The sequence below is a fragment of the Myotis myotis genome, unplaced genomic scaffold (genome assembly GCF_014108235.1).
Source record: "Myotis myotis isolate mMyoMyo1 unplaced genomic scaffold, mMyoMyo1.p scaffold_m19_p_2, whole genome shotgun sequence".
Lineage (NCBI taxonomy): Eukaryota > Metazoa > Chordata > Mammalia > Chiroptera > Vespertilionidae > Myotis > Myotis myotis.
The window spans coordinates 171676485-171695178 of NW_023416324.1; the positions used below are offsets into that span (position 1 = coordinate 171676485).

The 18694-nt window shown below is 45.5% G+C and overlaps 2 protein-coding genes across 2 annotated transcripts in view; one reads left to right on the forward strand and one right to left on the reverse strand.

The window, feature by feature from the left end:
* MASP1 (mannan binding lectin serine peptidase 1) overlaps positions 1-3355 on the forward strand; it is a 66223-nt gene extending 62868 nt beyond the window's left edge. Inside the window, exons 15-16 of the mRNA XM_036351546.1 lie at positions 823-922; positions 1608-3355. Coding sequence (XP_036207439.1) covers positions 823-922; positions 1608-1798 — 291 coding nt within the window. The 3' untranslated portion in view covers positions 1799-3355. The remainder of the gene's footprint in view (positions 1-822; positions 923-1607) is intronic.
* Positions 3356-16393: 13038 nt separating this feature from the next.
* RTP1 (receptor transporter protein 1) lies at positions 16394-18017 on the reverse strand. Its single transcript, XM_036347970.1, has 2 exons — positions 17746-18017; positions 16394-16913 (listed from the first exon to the last, which is right to left on the reverse strand). Exons 1-2 carry the CDS (start codon positions 18015-18017, stop codon positions 16394-16396), a joined length of 792 nt encoding a protein of 263 aa, XP_036203863.1.
* Between the last annotated feature and the right edge of the window lie 677 nt (positions 18018-18694).

Below are 18694 nucleotides of genomic sequence, written 5' to 3' on the forward strand. Positions count from 1 at the left end.
AAGGAAGGCCTAGCCTTGCAGGAATTTTGTGCATCAGCCCTCAAAAAAAAAAAAAAAAATATATATATATATATATATATATATATATATATATATATACATATACATATATACACACACATACACATACTGACTGTGCTCCAAGTTACATAAGATAGAAATGGACAAGATACAGACCTAGTGTCTGGAAGTTCATACTTTAGTGTAGTGAGGGAGAACATAAGTAAATGCTTGCTGCAAGGTGAGCATCAGTAACCCTACAGTACTAATACTTATATAGCATTCATAGTTTGCAAAGCATCATCTATCTGCTCATTCATTGCCTCTGACTGAATTCAGTTCTCCACCACAGTCTGTGTGATTAGTATGTCAAATATTGTGACTTCCATTGTTCAGATGAGGAAACCGAGTCACAGAGGTCTGAAAAACAGGGATTAAGCCACATGCCCCAGGCCCCACAGCCAGTAATGGTAGGAATGGGGGAAAGAAGACTGATCATAGATTCGCATACGGTGCCATATTTGAAATAATGCATGTGCTGGGCAAGTATGATCAGTTTACAGATGAGAAAACTGAAACTCAAAGAGGGCAAATGACTTTCCCAAGGTTACACAGCAAGTTTATGGCTGAGACTATACCTGATCATGAATCTGCTGATTCTCCATTCAGTATTTCTTCACCTGCACCATAGGGCAATTTCTGAGACCAGGTCTAAGGTAGTCCCAAGATCATCCAGCTGGGGAGCAGCCAGCTCTAGGGGGTGTCAGAACAGCAAGGACTCCTGAGCCAGGAGTGGGGACCAACAATGGCCTTGTATTTCAGATTGAAATCCCAATTGTTGATCACCGAACCTGCCAGGAGGCCTATGCCCCACTAAAGAAGAAAGTGACCAGGGACATGATCTGTGCTGGGTTGAAGGAAGGTAAGTCAAGAGACTTGTATATAATAATTTGGTGTCTAACTCATGAATTGAAGTGCTGCAGGGCCCAGGAATGGAAGGGCTGGACACCTTGGTGTCTGGTAGGCTAAACAGGAAAGAGGGGCGGGGAGGATGTTCATGAGAGGGAGGGTTCTGCCAGAGAAATGGCATCAGAGAGAAGAATGCTAAGAAATTTCCATTACTCCCTTCTCCACATTCACCTTTTCACCTATGAAACACAAGAATCCTTCACTGGCACTTTCTAAAAATGACTGAGCTCTGAGGAGGCCTCACCTGGAACTGCTTTGAGTCAGTGGTTCTCAACCTGTGGGTCGCGATCCCTTTGGGGGTCGAACGACCCTTTCACAGGGGTCGCCTAAATACATCCTGCATATCAGATATTTACATTGTGATTCATAACAGTAGCAAAATTACAGTTATGAAGTAGCAACGAAAATAATTTTATGGTTAGGGGTCACCACAACATGAGGAACTGTATTAAAGGGTCGTGGCATTAGGAAGGTTGAGAACCTTAGAGCCCATGTTTGAGTCAAATGATCTGCTTGCACCCCCTCGTGCCCAATCCTCTGAACTACACGTCAGCGGTGGGAAGAAAGAGGCTCCTTTGGATTTGGGGCTAGGGAAGGGGACAGGTTACTTTGACCTGCATCTCTTTTTTTATATTTAGGGGGAAAGGATGCCTGTGCAGGTGACTCAGGAGGTCCCATGGCAACCCTGGATAACGAGACAGGCCAGTGGTACCTGGTGGGCACAGTGTCCTGGGGCAAGGACTGTGGAAAGAAGGACCTCTACGGAGTATATTCTGACATCTACAGCAACAAGAACTGGATCCAGAGAGTCACCAGTATGAAGAATTGAATTTCGTTTTCCACCACCTGTCCATGGTCAGTCAGCAGAAGAGGATAATTACTTGACGCAAGATACCTTCACCCTTCACCTGCCTCATTCACCCATCCATTTCTGGCCAATAATGGGAGCATCTAGGCCCCCTTTTCACTCTCTTTTAAGAAGCAGAGTAGCCGAGTGATCAGAACACAGGGCTGGATCAGCTTCTATCACAAGTTTTGCAACAATGGACAGGTGACTTCAACCTCTTTTAACCTCAGTTTCTTTGTCCATATTCTGGAAATGGCATACCTTACCTACCTCATAAAAGTTTGATGAGAACTGAATTAATTAATATATACATAGCACTTAGCACAGTGCAGGCACAAAGTAAGTGTTCAGTAAATATGACTTAGCAGAACATGAGTATGTCTACCAGGCAGGCGAAATTCTCTTACAAATCCTGGCTGGGTCTTAAGTCTGCTCAGTGTGTACCCTTTCTCTCAACCTTAACTACCTCTTTCATCTGCCCCCAAATGCCCTATGCTTCTTTGCTACCATGCACCTTTCCAAGCCCCAATCCCTGTCCCCAAAAAAATGTAAAAGAGAGAGGTTCTTAGTCCTATAGCATGTCCTGCAGCAATGCTTGAGCTAGACACCAAATTGTGAGAGTGCCTGTGAGAAGCAGGGCAAGGAGGAAGACTGGGAATGGTTGACAGGGAAGCCAGACACCAGGTTCTAGAACCACCTCTGCCCCTAGCTCCCTGTGTGGCTCTAAGCTAGTCCCTTCCCCTCATCCCAAAGGACTTTCCCAGCTCTGACAATCCAGGATCCAGTGAAGCCCTTTTTTTTCTTGATGAAATGAGGTAAAACCAAAGTAACCAAAAGGCCAAAATTACCTTAAGGTTCAATAGAGTTTTGACAGAAAATACTGCTGCTGCAGCAATACCAAACCCTGGTTCCCAAAGACATAGCTCAGCCAAAATGTTAGTCAAGGGATCTTCCCTTATTGCTAAGCAGAGCATCTGCTCTAGACCCCAACCTCCTTCCTTACCTGAGAACCTGAGCTGCACAAGGTCAGCCCTGAGAGACTAGACTAGACTCAGGCCCCTGAACTCTCCACAGCTGACCCCACGCAGCCCTTCTTCTGATTCCTCACCCCTGTTCCTTACCCTGTACACCCTAGCCCCACATGGTCATAGTGCTTCTTACACAGAATCCCCTCAGAGAGCCATCTCCTCTCTCAGGAAGCCCCCAGAGACCTCATCCCCTCTGGAGCCTGAAATTTAAGCCTTTCAGGGGATCAGAAGCCCCAAGTCCCTGTCTGGTCCTATCAATTTTGATCTTCATGGGAGATATCAGTTCTTAACCTGCTCTGAAGCTGCTAAAGTCATTCAGGGTCTTTTGCTGAAAGAAGATACAAAGAGTAAGACTTATGGAAACTATGCCTTAGGCTGAATGCTCAGGGGCAGCAGTTCACAGCCTGCTTCTGGTTCTTTTCTTTCTTAAAAATATATTTTTATTTATTTCAGAGAAGAAGGGAGAGGGAAAGAGAAATAGAAAGATCAGTGATGAGAGAGAATCATTGATCAGCTGCCTCCTGCACACCCCACACTGGGGATCAAGCCCACAACCCGGGCATATGCCCTGACCAAGAATCTAACCATGACCTCCTGGTTCATAGGTCAACACTTGACCACTGAGCCATGCCAGCTGGGCTACTTCTGGTTCTGTGTGCTGGTCATCCTACCTCTCTGTGCCCTGCAGTTTATTCTATAAATGGAAGATCACTGTAGTACCCAATTCCAGCAGACATTTGTCAAGCAAGCTCAAGCTCTATTTCATACACCAAAAAAGAAGTGCGATGCAAAGGAATTGCCCTAAATCATTCCAAAACTCCATACTTCCCTGACTCACAGTACTGCCTGGGAGTTCCCATGTACCAGACTGAGCTGACTGCTCCGGAGACTACTGAGATGAGGGAAATATGCCTCCTTCCTCCCAGGAGCTCCAACACAGGGAACTGGCATACACAGGTGACCACCGTGATCAGAATGAACTCCGCCCACTGCAATGTGTGGGAGCAGCATGGAGGCATTGGAGGGGGAAGCATCAGAAAAGCATCCTGGAGGATATGGTGCTGGAGCTGAACCTTGAGGAGGGTGGGCACTTTCACAGGTGAGTCAGGGAGGCCTTCCAGGCAGAAGGAGAACAGAGTAAATGTCCCCTCGGGCTTTCCTCAGATTTACAGGACCTTCTTTCACAAAAATGGCATATCTGGTAGACCAATGTTCTGATTCTGGAAGCAGACCAACAATTAAAGGGACTTTTCTTTGAAGTGAGACAACAATAGGACTTAGCCTTAGGATTTGTATACAAATACTGGTTTCCCTCCAGTAATCAAAAGGAGAGCATTCCTATGAAACCCTCAGAAGTCAAAATGGTGTAAAGTGAAGAAACCATTACCTTAGGACACATATCGCTAACAGATGCATAAAATAAATGGAGGTAAAGCACAAATGCTCACAGACACAGTACAGAACTATGGTGCCCAGATGCTAAGGTGCTGCATGTGGTTCCCGGAAGAAGCTTGGTGAGACCACTCTCGCTACTTCTATAGCAGCTGCTGCAAAACAAATGCTGGACACTAATTTTGCTTTTCACCTTTTTTCTTAAAAGTTAAAATCCTCTTCAGATTTATTTTGGTTAGTGAAGCAGGTGCTAATGTATGTCTTTTGTGAAAGCGAAGTGAGGTAAAGCAAACTTTCAAAAAGCGGGGATATCTGTACGGACTTATAGCTGAACATAGTTTATCCCATCTGTTCTCCCAATTGCAACTTCACCCTTAATTGTGAGCAGATGTCTGATTGTGCTGCGTAAGGATGTATCAGCCCCTACACTACTGCCAAAATCCAAGAACCTGAAATCTCTCAGTAAGAGGCAGAGGATTAGAGTGTCTGTAAGGACATCTTGTCTAATTTCATGACCCCTTTCTTGAACATTTCTGGAGATGGGAAACTCACTACCTCCAAATGCAACCCATTCCAATTTCAAAATGAGCACAAAGATCTCTTCTATGCAACTAAAACCCACCTCCCTAGAAGATAGTTTTTTATAGCTAACGCTGATTTCATACCATGAAGGTTGTTATTTTCAGTAAGCAACATGCCAATTTCATTAGCAACAGAAGCTGTTGTTCTTGTGGGTGACTACATAGTTGTTCCAATAAACATCTGCCTTGAGTCAAAGCATCCTGTTTGGCTTGTATGTTGTCATGCACTGACATTTCACCTAACATTTCTCTGTGTCTGATTAGGATCACTGTACCATGAAGAGAGAGACTATGATAAGATCATATTATCAATACAGTAGCATATCTTAAATTTTGCCGGTCGGTTCTGATTAAATACCTTGTCCTGCTGTCCCTGTAAATTATCAGTATACCTCAAGATGCCAATTTTTTGGCATCAAATTACGTATCTTGATTTCATCCATACCCAGAATAGAAAAAACAATTTCCAGATCATGTGTTCAATTGTTTGGTTCAGAAAATACGGCGCTGTGTCTATGAGTGGCCTGTTACGGATTGGAGTACGGTACTTCCTTTCAGCCGTGAGTTAGTATTTTCTGGTGACAGTTATGAAGAGTCAGTACAACCAAGAAGTCCTTCAAGCAAAGGTGGGCAAGAATCAAGGATGCAAAATCCATACCCCTCAGATGGCAGAGATGGTGGCCCGTCCGGGTCTAGAATAGGTCTTAAAGCTAAAACACTTAGGTTCTAATGCAGCATAAGTTGATTTCCTTATTCACTTAATTTCTCCATCTATAAACTACTAGCAGAAAAACCTTCTCTGAGGGTTGTTGCTTCAGGAAATGAGCAGATAGAAAAGAACTTTGGCAACTAAACTTATCTCACATGTTAAAAATTGTATAGGAAATAATCACTAACATTTTTGAGCACTCACTATCTGATAGAGACTGCATTAAGCTTTTACACAATTCCCTAATTTAATCCTCACAATAACTTGTGATGAATGTACTGTTATTATCCCTACTTTACAGGTGAGCAAACTGGAGCAGAGCAAGGCTAAAAATATGGTCCAGCCTAGAAAGAGCAATACTCCATAGCAACAAGCACACAGAGTGTTCAAATTTTGGTTTCTAATACTCTTTTCCAATAAAAGAAACTACTTGAAGAAATGGCTGATCCAGGACTAGAGCAGGAAATGTTCCCTGCCCTAGTATGGGTATTTTTCTGGTACAAGATGAGCCTAAAGCAGTGGTCGGCAAACTCATTAGTCAACAGAGCCAAATATCAACAGTACAACGATTGAAATTTCTTTTGAGAACCAAATTTTTTAAACTTAAACTATATAGGAAGGTACATTCAACTTTAAATTCACGGTTTTCGTCTTCCATTTTTCTTCGCTTCTTCTTTGTAGCCATGTCAAACAGGGCACCTAAAAAGAAGTTTCATTTTATAATAATAAAGCCATCAACACAAAAGAATTGTAATTCTTAAATTGATGACAAAAATACCTATAGGATTTGCAGCTGGTTGGAAAAATACAGGTAACTTTATGCTTTGAATAGGTACTTTTGTCACCCGCGAGTGATTTGCGGACGCAAACTAGCACTAACCACTGCACATGAGACTGCTGACTGATTGGCTCACTCAACTCGTGCATGAATCACGCCCGCCTCCCCTGCACTGCGTATCCCGGCCTGCCTGTGCCACGCCTCCCATTGCCCGATTGACCCACACCCTCCAACTCAAGGGGCCAAAGAGCCGCAACTGGCTCGCCAGCCGCAGTTTGCCGACCACTGGCCTAAAGCATCTTGGATTAGAATGTAAGGCAGTGCAATGATAGAGGGATGACAAAGGGACGCAGGAGCCTACTGGAAAAGCTCCAATGGCCAAAGCTGGAATAATTTGAGCAACCAAACTAATAAAATTATGTTGTATTATAACCCAAAATATAAAGTAAATATCCATGAGTACATACTTATGTGAATAAATTCTGGATACATAAATAAATGGGGAGAATAGATGACTCTCCCATGGAGATTGCCAAATAATTTATGTAAATACTTTGCTCTAAAGGAGCTGGAATAACTTCCCATCCCTTAAATGTGGGCTGCACATAGTGACTTCCTTTCAAAGGGTCCAACATGCAAATGGGGGAGGGGGAAGAATAACTTTATAGTGGAGAAACCTGACTGAACATTACATTAGCCAGGTGACCACAGTTAATAGCAACAGTGATGAGTCCTGTTGATAGTATGTGGCCTTGATAGGCTGTGGTGAAAGTGGCACTGCACCTTTGTGCTTTTTCCTTCCTCCCCAAATCTCATAACCCCAATCTAATCATGAGAAACATACCAGAAAAATCTCATTTGAGAGATATTCTAAAAATACTTGACCAATGTTCCTCAAAATTGTTCAGGGCATCAATAATAGTGAAAGTGGAGAAGCTGACACAGCCAAGAGGACCCTGTAATGGGTTGAATTGTATACCCCCAAAAGATATGCTGAAGTCCTAATCTTCAATCCATCCCAATGTGACCTTATTAAGAAATAGCTTCCTTGCAGATATAATTTGTTAAGGCAAGACCATACTGCAGTTAGGTGGGCCCTTAAGTCAATATGGCCAGTGTCCCCATAAGAAGAGGAGACACGAGAAGCAGACACAAGAGGGAACACCATGTGACAACAAGGGTGAGATTGAAGTCCTGTAGCTACAAGCCAAGGACTGCCAAGAAACTGATGACAACCACCAGACACTAGGGTCAGGCAAGGAAGGATTATTTCCTACAGGTTTCAGAGGGAACCTGGCTTTGCCAGCACTTTAATTTCAAACCTCTAGCCTCCAGACTGTGAGATAAGGCAATTCTGTTGTTTTAAGCCATTCAGTATGAGGTGCTTTGTTATGGCAGCCTTAGGAAACTGAAGCAAAGGCTAAGGGGGCATAATAACTAAATGTGATGTGGTACCTTAGATGGCCTCCTGGAACAGAAAAAAGACATTAAGTAAAAACAATGGAAATCAGAAGAAAGTATGGACTTCAGTTAAGAATAATATATGAGTATTAGTTTATTAACTGTGACAAATGTACCATACTAATGTAAGGTGTTAACAATAGGGGAAACTGGATGCAGATTATATGGGAATTTTATGTACCATCTTCACATTTTTTTCTGTTAATCAAAACAATTCTAAAATTAAAAGCATATATTTAAAAGGTGTGACCCAAGATCTCACAGTGAGGAGATGGAGGGACCGGGATTTGCAATCAGTTCTGATGGACTCTGGAACCCAAGCTCTTCCTGCACTGGTTCTGCACCAAGGGTTCTCAAAGTGGGCTGCACAAGGAGTCACCTGGGAAGTTTCAAAAAACACTGATGTCTGGGTCCCGCCCCCAGAGATTTAAATATAATCAGTCAGGAGTAAGGCCTGAGCATTGGGATTGGGGAAATAAAGTTCCCCAGATAATTCCAAGGTGCATTCATTTTGAGAATCACATTTCTAGGTGACCCTGCTGGTGTGTAACCCTTAAAGAATGTTGGCAGCCTCCATTACACAATCTTGGGTCTTTGATTTAAGTCACACAGCTGGTAAGAGGCAGTGATGGTGTGGGCGCCTGCTGCTCTCAGCCATGATCCAGAACTTCCATGTGACTCTCAGCTACACCCACCCTCAGAAATGTCTGCATTGGTGTTTTCCTGGAAAGAAGTCTCTTTTATTCTGCAGTGTAACTTGAAAAAGGGGAAGGCATTCCAGGCATGGGGTATGAAAGAAGGGAGGTGAAAAGGCAGTGGTGTTTGGGGAAAACAGTGACTTGGTGTCCCTGGAGAGCCAGACAAATTCGGGAGAGAAAAAGAACACCCTGGGGAAGATCTGAACTCTCAGCCTGGGATGCGCAGCTTGGTTGGAAATGGGGAGACATCTGAAGTTTGGGGACCAAAGAGAGACGTGACCAAGTGAAGCATTAGTGCAGAGTAAGCTGAAGGAGAAGAAGTGCAAGGTAGGGAAATGTAAAATGACCTGTGAACATCAGGCAAGGGACTCCACTGGCCCTGAACTAGGTCAGGCCTGTGGAGAGAGTACAGGATTCTGCTTCCTGTGGCTCTGAGACCCTAGAGCTGGATCTTTAAAAATCCAGTTTTAACAGTTTCCCAACCTCTGCTAACACTTCAGGATGAATTAGTAGAGAAGTAGAGAGGAAACAGAGCAGGGACCCAAACCCAAAGCTGGTTTTCAGGCCCCTGCTCTTTCTGTGGCTGCTGCCATCCATGCTTTCTCCAGAAAGGAAGAAACTGGGTTCTCTGAACTTGACAGGAGACAAACAAGGCCTTTTTAACCATCTCCTGTATCTGGTATGTGTTGGCCTTTTTTTCCAAGAAGATAAGAAAAATGTCATTTAAATGCAAAAACACAGGCTCAGTTTCCAGCATTGAGCTTCTGATTACAGGAAAAAAGAGCCAAGACCCTTTCAACACTTAGGCTGATCAAAAAGGCTCCAAGGGAGTTCCCTCTGAGGAATGGGGCGCTAAGACAAGACAGTGTATGACCAGAAGGTGTGTCAAGTCTGGATCATGCCCAGGGCGAGCATGCTGACTGATGAACAAATTGATGTGGGTGGAACATATCTCCCCCATTCACATCTGCCAGTCCCAGTGGAGGCCTCTGCAAAGTCACAGGTTGTGATCCCCAGTCCATACCAACAGGCCAGCACTAACCAGAGCAAGCTCCAGAGACCTGAGGAGTATGTGTCGATGCAATCCAGGCCCAAGTCTCAGAAGACGCTGACCTACTTTGAAAGTGAGGACTCTCATCTCCCCTTGAGCTATTTATCCTGTGACATTATTCCATCTTGCCCATCTCATCCATCTCCTGGGACTGTCTGGCTTATTTAATCCCATTCATTAAACACTCACACATGCCACAGGCCTGTCACCGGGATCCAAGACAACAGGATCTTTCTTTTAAACAAGACTGACAACATCTTCCTTTGGTCTTAAGTTTGCATGTCCAATGCCTAAATCCATGTTGGAAGTCTAGGCCTCCCACTAAGTCTTTTCATTTTAATGCGTTTAAAAATTATTAAATACTTCAAACACACTGAGAAAAACAGAAACAAAAATCCATGTCCTGCTCAGACTTGATGAAAGCACATGTCCCAGCAAGGAACATGGACAGAATTCTAGTCCAAAGAGTAAGTTGGTTCCATGAGAGAGAAGGTGCTTTGGGCCAATGGAAAGAGCCCAGAACTTCAATTATGAAGACCTGGGCTCCAGTCCAAGCTCAGCTGCCTAATGGCTCTGAAAGCTCAAGTGAATCATGTTCTCTGTGCCTCAGTTTCCACAGTTTCTCTATGGGTTTCTCCCTCTTTCCAACCTCTCTTCATGGAGAGCCCCAGCGCTCTGTATAAATAACCCTACGTAATCTCATGACATTTTATATTATCTAAATGTTGATAACTCCAATTTTATCTCTAGTTTGAGCTTCTCCTCTGAATTGCAAGTGTGAATAGTCAACTGCCACCTTGGTATTTCTCACCTTTAATGTCTAATAGAATGCCTAAAACACATCTCAAACTTCACATGTCCAAAACCAAGCTCCTCATAGTGCTCCCAAATCTTTTCCTACCCAGCCTTCCTCATCGCAGAAAGTGGTAACTATATTTATTCTTCCAGTTGCCCAGGCCAAAAACTTGGGGCCTCTTTGATTTCTCTATCTCTCAGACCCCATGTCTGAGTCATCAACACATCCTCTCAGCTTATCTTTAAAACAGATCTTGACTCAACCCTAGTTGCTACCACCCTAGTACAGGCCACCACCCTGGAATGCACATCTTTCATTATTCCATGGTTTAAACCCTTCTGTGGCTTCTTGTTTCATTGAAATTAAAAACCAATGCTCCAACCCCCATTACCACTCTGACCCCCATTACCACATAGTCATGACTACTAATATTAAGCCTGAACTGCACTCCAGCCACATTGGCCTCCTCACAGTTGAAAATTCCATCTGCTCCTACTTTAGGGCCTTTGTACATGTCATTCCCCTTACTCAGTTCTTTCATCTTTTTTCAAATGTCACTTTCTTGGTGAGACCTTCCCTACTTACCCAATCTAAAATTGTAATTCTATTCCCTGCTCTTCCTATCCCCTCTGACTACTTTATTTTTCTCCTTACTACTTAACACTAAGATACCACACATCTTACTTATTTTGTTTATTAGTTCCTCTACTATCCATAAGGTCAGTGATTTAGTCACTTTGCATTTCACTATATCCCCAGAGTCTAGAACAATGCCTGACACATAATATGTACTCAATGAACATTTATTGAATAAGTTAATATTGAAAATAGGTAATATATTATGTCCTCATAATATTACTATGACCTTATTAAGACAGAAGTGAAAATATTGGGCTTATTTTAGAAATGAGGAGATTAAGACTGAAATTCTATCACTATCACCCAAGTCCTTGTATAAGGCAGTACCTCTCAAGGTAACTGCTTTTCAAAATACAAATATCTTTAGAGAAGCCTAGTCAGAGTAAGATTTATAAAAGTTTGCTTCCAGCCCTAACCAGTTTGGCTCAGTGGATAGAGCATTGGCCTGCGGACTGAAGGGTCCCAGGTTCGATTCCAGTCAAGGGCATGTACCTTGGTTGCGGGCACATCCCCGGTGGAGAGTGTGCAGGAGGCAGCTGATCGAAGTTTCTCTCTCATCAATGTTTCTAGCTCTCTATCCCTCTCCCTTCCTCTCTGTAAAAAAATCAATAAAATATATATTTTTTTAAAAAGTTTGCTTCCAGGATGGAAAGGAAAGAAAGATGTTGTGGGTTAGATTCCAAACTGACCTAAGCAGACTAAAATCCTGGGGTAACAACTAGATGACCTGCTAGAGGAGTCAGGGTCAGGGCACCACCCCAAATGCTCAAGGACAAATAGGACTAAGCAGCAATCTGTGACAAGGTCAGAGCTAGCAGGGATCCTTCAGATCACCTTCCCTCTTTGCTTTACAAATGAGGAAACTGAGACTCAGGGGAGGGAAGGAACTGAGTCAAACAAGGTCAATAGCCTAGATATCTATACAATGACTAAACCAGGGCTGAAAGCCAAGTTGCCCAGCTCCTATACTAGCCTCACTCACCCTCCCAAGGAGGTCCAGTGACCAAATAGCCATACAACAGGAGGATTTCATTTCCCTCCTGCATGTGGCAATACCCACACAATGCCAAAAATGACTCCAAAGGAAATTCCTTAGCTGGGAGTCCTACTGAGAACCAGAATGGAACTTGGAAAAGAACTAAATTCCTTCTGGGGTATTTCAGCCAATGGAGTGAAGCCCAGAAATCACTGCTGTTTTCTGTTTGGGGAGATTTTTAAAATATCTCTCTTTAAAGAATGAAGAGGGACTACAATGCTGCTAGAAAATAAAGTCTTTGCTTTGAAATATATTGAAGAAAAGAAAAGAGGGGACTCTACATATATTAAAATAGACCAGGTCTCAGCCTAGTGCTGGGTAATTAACCCTTGCCTTTCGGTTTTTCCTAAAGCATTTACCAACAGAGCTTAAAATCACAAAGAGAAAGAGCCTTTGGGGACTCAAAATGGGGAGGGGCTATCAACTGAAAAGGAAAGGGGAAGAAGAGGAGGAGCATGTGCTCTTTATCAGGTAATAACACAGACAATGCATTATTTATTTCTTACCATTGCCCTCCAAGGTAGATAGTATTGTTCCCATTTTGATGAGGGAAAAAATTAGGCTCAAAGAGCTTAAGTAACTTGCCTAAGGCCATACGACTGGTAAGCAGGAGAGCCAGGAATCAAGTGTTTCTTAACCCCGAATTTCATGATCTTCCCTTACTTCATGCTGTACCATGGCATTCAAGTTCCTTACTTTCTCTAGGCTTCAGTTCCCTATCCATGACATTAGGGCCCAATATCAAGCATCTCTAATATGTCTTGCAGCTCTGATGGTCTATGGATTGACCTTAGTTAGTGATTTTTTTATTTTTTTATTTTTTGGTTCTCAATGCTCCTGACCCCCAGGAAGAGTTCCTCCAGTGGGCTGGTCCCCAGTCCCAATGAGTTTGAGGGAAGTAGATCAGGGCAGCACTTCTTGCTGACCCCACACTGAGCATTTCAGCCTCCAGAACCACAATTCAGTGCCTCTAGGTTTCCTCCCAACTGGGACACAGAGGCCAGTGCACAGAAACTCCACTGAGAGAGGTTTGGGATCCTGGAAAGGCCCTGAGGAGTTCATTTGTAACACTAGGGTACATTCTAACAAGTTCATTATGCGGCATGTGGCAATGTGTGCAAAGAAAGAACTGTCCCAGAGAAGTCTTTGCCAAGACAGGGCTAAGCTGATGAGCAAGCCTAGAACCCCCATCTACAGAAAGTATAAGGGAGACAGAGGGGCCTCCATAGGTTGTAGACATCTTTCTACAGAGCAGGAAGACTTAATGCTTTAGGAAAGAGTTCTGGACTAAATGTAAAACTACGTCAGGGTTGGAATCCTTGCTCTGACACTATCTGGCAGTGGGATCTAAGGACATCGCTTCCACATTGGAGTCACATTCTAGCAGGGAGTATAGTCACAGACAAGTAATTATAACAAAGTTTGATAAGCATTTGACAAGGGTGGTAGATCAAATAATGTAGACTTTCAGAGCAAGATAAAACCAAGGTTGAAGGCAGGAGCTGGAAGGATCAAGTCCCAAGGGTAGGGAGTGGGAGTAAGAAGCTGAGCCCTAGTCCTAGAGAATCAAGGAAATCTCAGGGCTCATTATTACAAGACCAGGTGCCAACAGAAGCCTGTTCCTCAGAAAGCATTGTACCAGACAGCACAGGTGAGTTACCTGGGAGTCTAATTTTAATCCAGATGTTCAGGACTCATGCCCAGAAATTCTGATTCTAATGGTCTGAGGTGGAGGCTAGGCACTGTTATGTCTTCAAAAGCTCCCCAGGAGTTCTCAAGTGTAGCCAAGGCTGAGAACTTTTGTAGTAAGAAAATTCTCTGAGAGACAGGGCCTGCCCCTTAGTTCCCATTGGATGTCAGCACCCAACTCAGGGCTTGCCAGATAGAAGATGCTCAGAATATGTGGCCTGAACAAAGGGATGAATGTTGTGTGACTAAAGCAAAGTCACCAGCCAGTTACTAGAACTAGAGCAAGGGCAGGAATAAGACTGACCTTATACTGGTTCCCTGACCAAGGATTTCCTGCATCCCTCTTGACTATGGACACAATTGGCCCAAACCTTGAAGCTGGAGGAAGATAAAGCCTTATGTGGAGACCCCAGAAAAGAGAGAGAGTGGATGGAAGGTATACAACAGCCCATTACAGATCAGGGACTGTACAGTGAATCTGAAGCAGACATTAATGACTACTAAGCCTGATTGAAGATATCCCACCTTTATTAATGTATCCCATCTTTATATAAGTGGACCTCTTCCCTCCACCACTATAGATGGTGATTATTTTCCATTAAAAAGGGGAGCAGTGGAGGAGGGGATAATGGAATCAAGTTATTAAGAGAGGTGCGCTGAACAAGGAACCTCAAAAGTGTAGGGTGGCATCCCACCTCTCCTTTCTGCCTCTCCTGCCCACCCTACTCCATAGCCTTATTATCAGAAGTCTTCTCTCCTCTCACTCCAAACTACAGTGCATCCCATTTTAAAGAGATGTAAGATCCACATATGTAAGATCCACTTGTGTATGGGCACATTTTTTATGCTTTCTTTCTTACTAATGACCCCCATTCCTGTGGTTCTAGGTAGGTAGTTGGTTTTGGGGGAGAGAAGCCCATGCTTGGCCAATGTGAAACCTCTCAACGAGGATTTCAGCAAACAGCCCCAGAGACCAGGCTCCTGCTCCTATGTTCCAACCATCAGAACTTCTGAGAATCAGTCAGACTTGGTACCCTCTGAAGACCCTTTGTTATAATGAAAATTCATTATATTTGTTTCTTAGGGATTTTGTGCTTTGCCTCTAACACTCTACTTTCTAAACCTTCCTTAAACTCTCTGCCAGTTCAAATATACTGGGTCGGATGCCCAGCTCTAGGGGACTCCACCCCAAGTAACATCTCTGAGCCAGGTAGACCCCAGAATTCACTCTGAGTGGAGGGAAGCTAGGAGCCTGGAGAAGAGAAACAAGGGACCCTGTGGACCCAGCAGCAAAAGAATAGCCTAGTGCCCAACTCTCTCTCTTCTAAAGGAACCTCTGCTGTGTGCATGGAGGCAGAGCTGTGGATGAGGCTCAGACACTAGGCGCAGAGGCTAATTTAAGGCTGCAGCTCTAGATGTGGGAGATATGAGGGGTAGGGTGGGAGGTAATAAGAAAACAGGGATGCACTCATCATTGAGGAAAGGCCTTTGGAGATCACCTAGCCCTGTAATTTTCAAACTTTGTTTTAAAGCAGTTAGCCTTTTTTATATACAAACTAGTGGCCCAGTGCACAAAATTCATGCGGGGGGGATCTTCCTTAGCCCGGCCTGCACCCTCTCCAATCTGGGACCCCACAGGGATCAGGCCTAAATTGGCAGTTGGACATCCCTCTAGCAATCCAGGACCACTGGCTCCTAACCACTCACCTGCTGGCCTGCTCATCCAAAACTGTGCTCCCCCCCTGCCAGCCTGATCACCCCCAACTGCCCCCCTGCCAGCCTGCTCACCCCAACTGCGCCCCCCTGCCAGCCTGATTGCCCCCAACTGCCCTCCCCTCATGGCCTGATCACCCCTAACTGCCTTGGCCTTGGCCCCGCCACCATGGCTTTGTCCGGAAGGAAGTCCGGAAGGTCTCCTGGAAGATCTCCCAGTCTAATTAGCATATTACCCTTTTATTAGTATAGATAGAGGCCTGGTGCATGGGTGGGGGCTGACTGGTCTGCCCTGAAGGGAGTCCCAGATCAGGATGGGGGTTGTTTTGGGGGGCGGGGCTGGCCCGGGCAAGGGGCCTGGGGCAGTTTGCAGGCCGGCTACACCCCCATTGGGGTGGGAGGTCCCCATTGGGGGCGGTGCCAGCCTGGGCAAGGGGTTGGAGCAGTTTGCAAGCTAGCCATGTCCCCATCAGGGTGGGGGTCCCTACTGGGGGTGTGGTGAGCCTGGGCAAGACTGAGGGCCATTTGGGGGCGGTTTGCAGGCTGACCAAGCCCCCAGCTTTGTCCAGAAAGATGTCCAGAAGGTCTCCAGGAAGATCTCCTGGTCTAATTAGCATATTACTCTTTTATTAGTATAGATTTTTTAATGGAACTCCAAGATGAAGCTGTTCTGATTAAAGCAACAGGAGGAGGAGGAGGATGCAAGGTTTGACCAGGATGATCCAGACATACAATCTACCTTCCAAATCCAAAAGTCCCTGAGGCACCTGTGCAGAAATTTGAGGCCCTGGGTTTCATTTTGAAAAACCAATGATCTAGCCCAAACCCATGATATTATACATGGAAAAGCTGTGTGAGCTGTCCAGGGAACCCGCTGAGTCAGTGGCAGCACCAGTGCTAGATCTTAACTCCACTCCCAACCCAGGTCTCTCTGCACCCCTCCCACTAGCCAGCTGGCCCCCTAGCCTTGGGTCCCTAGAGTTCCCTGGCGCCCACCAAGGGAATCTTAGACTGAGCTCCGGAAGGAGAACTGCAGGTAAATGATCAGCAGCAGGACCGTGGCCCAAAACAAGCACCAGGGGATAGAGCAGAAATTGGAGCCAGAACCCATCTCAGCTTGCGGTTTGGAGGGGCTGGGTGCCGGCTTGAAAGTGTAGACGGTCGCCTCCTCCTCCAGCAGCTTCTGGCTGGGCTTCCAGTGCACGATGCCCTCCTGGCAGGCCTCGCAGAACTCACTGCGGTGTCTCCTGTTGTCTTGGCGGCTGGCCACGTGGATGCGGTAGTGGCCACCGCGCTCCCCGTAGCACTGCTCACGCAGGCTGGTGATGAGGTTGTCCACCAGGCTCTCGATGTTCTCCTCCAGCATGCTGGACTCGTCCAGATGTGCCGTGCCGCACTCGTAGCACAGCTGCTTGAAGACGCGCATGCGCACCGAGCCCGCTCGCTGGGCCCGGTCCAGGTACATGTGAAAGAGGATGACCACGTGGGGCGACTGCCAGGTATGCCAGCACCAGGAGCAGTGGAACCTGCGGGGATGGGGGAGAGGTAGGAAGAGAAAAGAATGGAAACAGTGGAAACAGCCGCAGGAAGCTGGTGAGGGTCAGTAGGCAGAGCATGGAGGCAGTGTGTTTCTGGTCCCTTGGGTTCATTAGCCTTCCCCAGTGGCTGCCCAGCCTGCCTCTTTGTGTGCACTGCTAGGCCCAGAGCACACTCCTTGGATTCACCTGGCATCCAGCCACGCTCTGCCAGTCACCCAGGCCCACATCTGAGGTGCTTTGTGGAGGCCTCAGCTCCCTCCATCCCAATGCCCTCAGGCCTTGCCCTTGGGCCTTTGGCTCTGGGCATCTTTCTTCCTCTGTAAAACATGCAAGGGCACTAGATGATCAGAGGTACACTGCATCATATAGGAATCACTTGATCTACCTGAGAGTAGACCCAGTTTCTACACACTTATTGTGTTCAGTATTTTATATTAAGTCAAGCTGGATTAAAGAGATTGAAATGGAACTGTCCCAGTACCCACAGTAGACCTCAGCCCTCCTCCTCTTAGCCATTTCAGATTATATCCAAAAGTATGTAAAATGTCAGAGTTTAGAACTAATGAATATATTCCACCTCTTTTCTAGAAGGGGAAACTTGGGCTTGGAGGAGAAAGGTTACACAAGTGCTCAGTGGAAGAGTGGGAAACAAATTCAGGTATCTCAACTCCCAGTTAGGGACTCTTTTTCTGCCTCCAGTCTACATGGACCAAAGAGTGAGACTGACTCTTACTTAGCGCCTGGCTTCTCCATATCTCTGTCTCTATTGGAAGGTGCCCCAGTGGCTGCCTGCAGGGCCCTTACTTACTAGACTACTCACCTGCCAGAGGCATGCAATTCCAGGTACTGCTTCCAGCCAGGGGCCAGCACATTGTGCTTGAGGTTGGGGTCTATAATGAGGTCCCAGCTGTCAGCCGGCTTTGCCACCTCCATCTTCTCATAGAAGGCTTTCTTCCATTCACCTGTGGTCACGCTTTTACACATGGTCTCGTCAGTGGTGAGGGAGGGCAAGCTGCACCTGAGTGAGAACACGGAGAGTGAGGGCAGGTGCAGGGTAGGGCAGCGCAGTCTCCACGGTCTAAAAATCCTCATCTACAAGACCAGAGGAAGCAAGACCTGGCTCCCTCCTTTGTCCGCAATGGAACCTGTTTCCAAGGCAACCCGGCAGGGCCCCAGAGATATAGCTTGGGGAGAAGGAAGTCCCTGGATGGATGTTTCAGAGCCCTGAGGCTGCGAATGCAAGGTTTGTGTGTCTAAGCCACCCAAGATAGAATGGGGGTCCTGAAAAGAGTCTGAGCTTCAGAGCATCTCACTCTGGCCTGCGAAGGGCATGCGGAGATGAGGACCTGGAAGCTAGCTCAGCTTCACCTTGCTGTCCCTGGAGACATCATCAGCATCTGGCTGCTATGGTAACCATGATGCCTTAGGGAGCCTAAGAGAAATAAGGGGTGAGAAGATTAAACCTCTTAATAGATGCAGCAACAATAATAAACTCTCTCTGTACCTCCACCCATCTTGTGACCAAGACTTTGCCATTTACAGAAACTAGTGGAAGTTTCTTGACACACAGTTTTTATTGCTGCTGTACAGAATGGGAGCCTGGGACTCACCTAGCTTATACATGGTAGAGCTCCTATCCAAATCCAAGTAATTAAGCCCCTACAAATTTATTAATTTATTCATTTCAAACATACCCAGGTGCCAGGCTCTCTGCCAGGTGGTTGTAACTGAGTATGTACTGACTAACCAGAATGCAACAGGATCTGTGC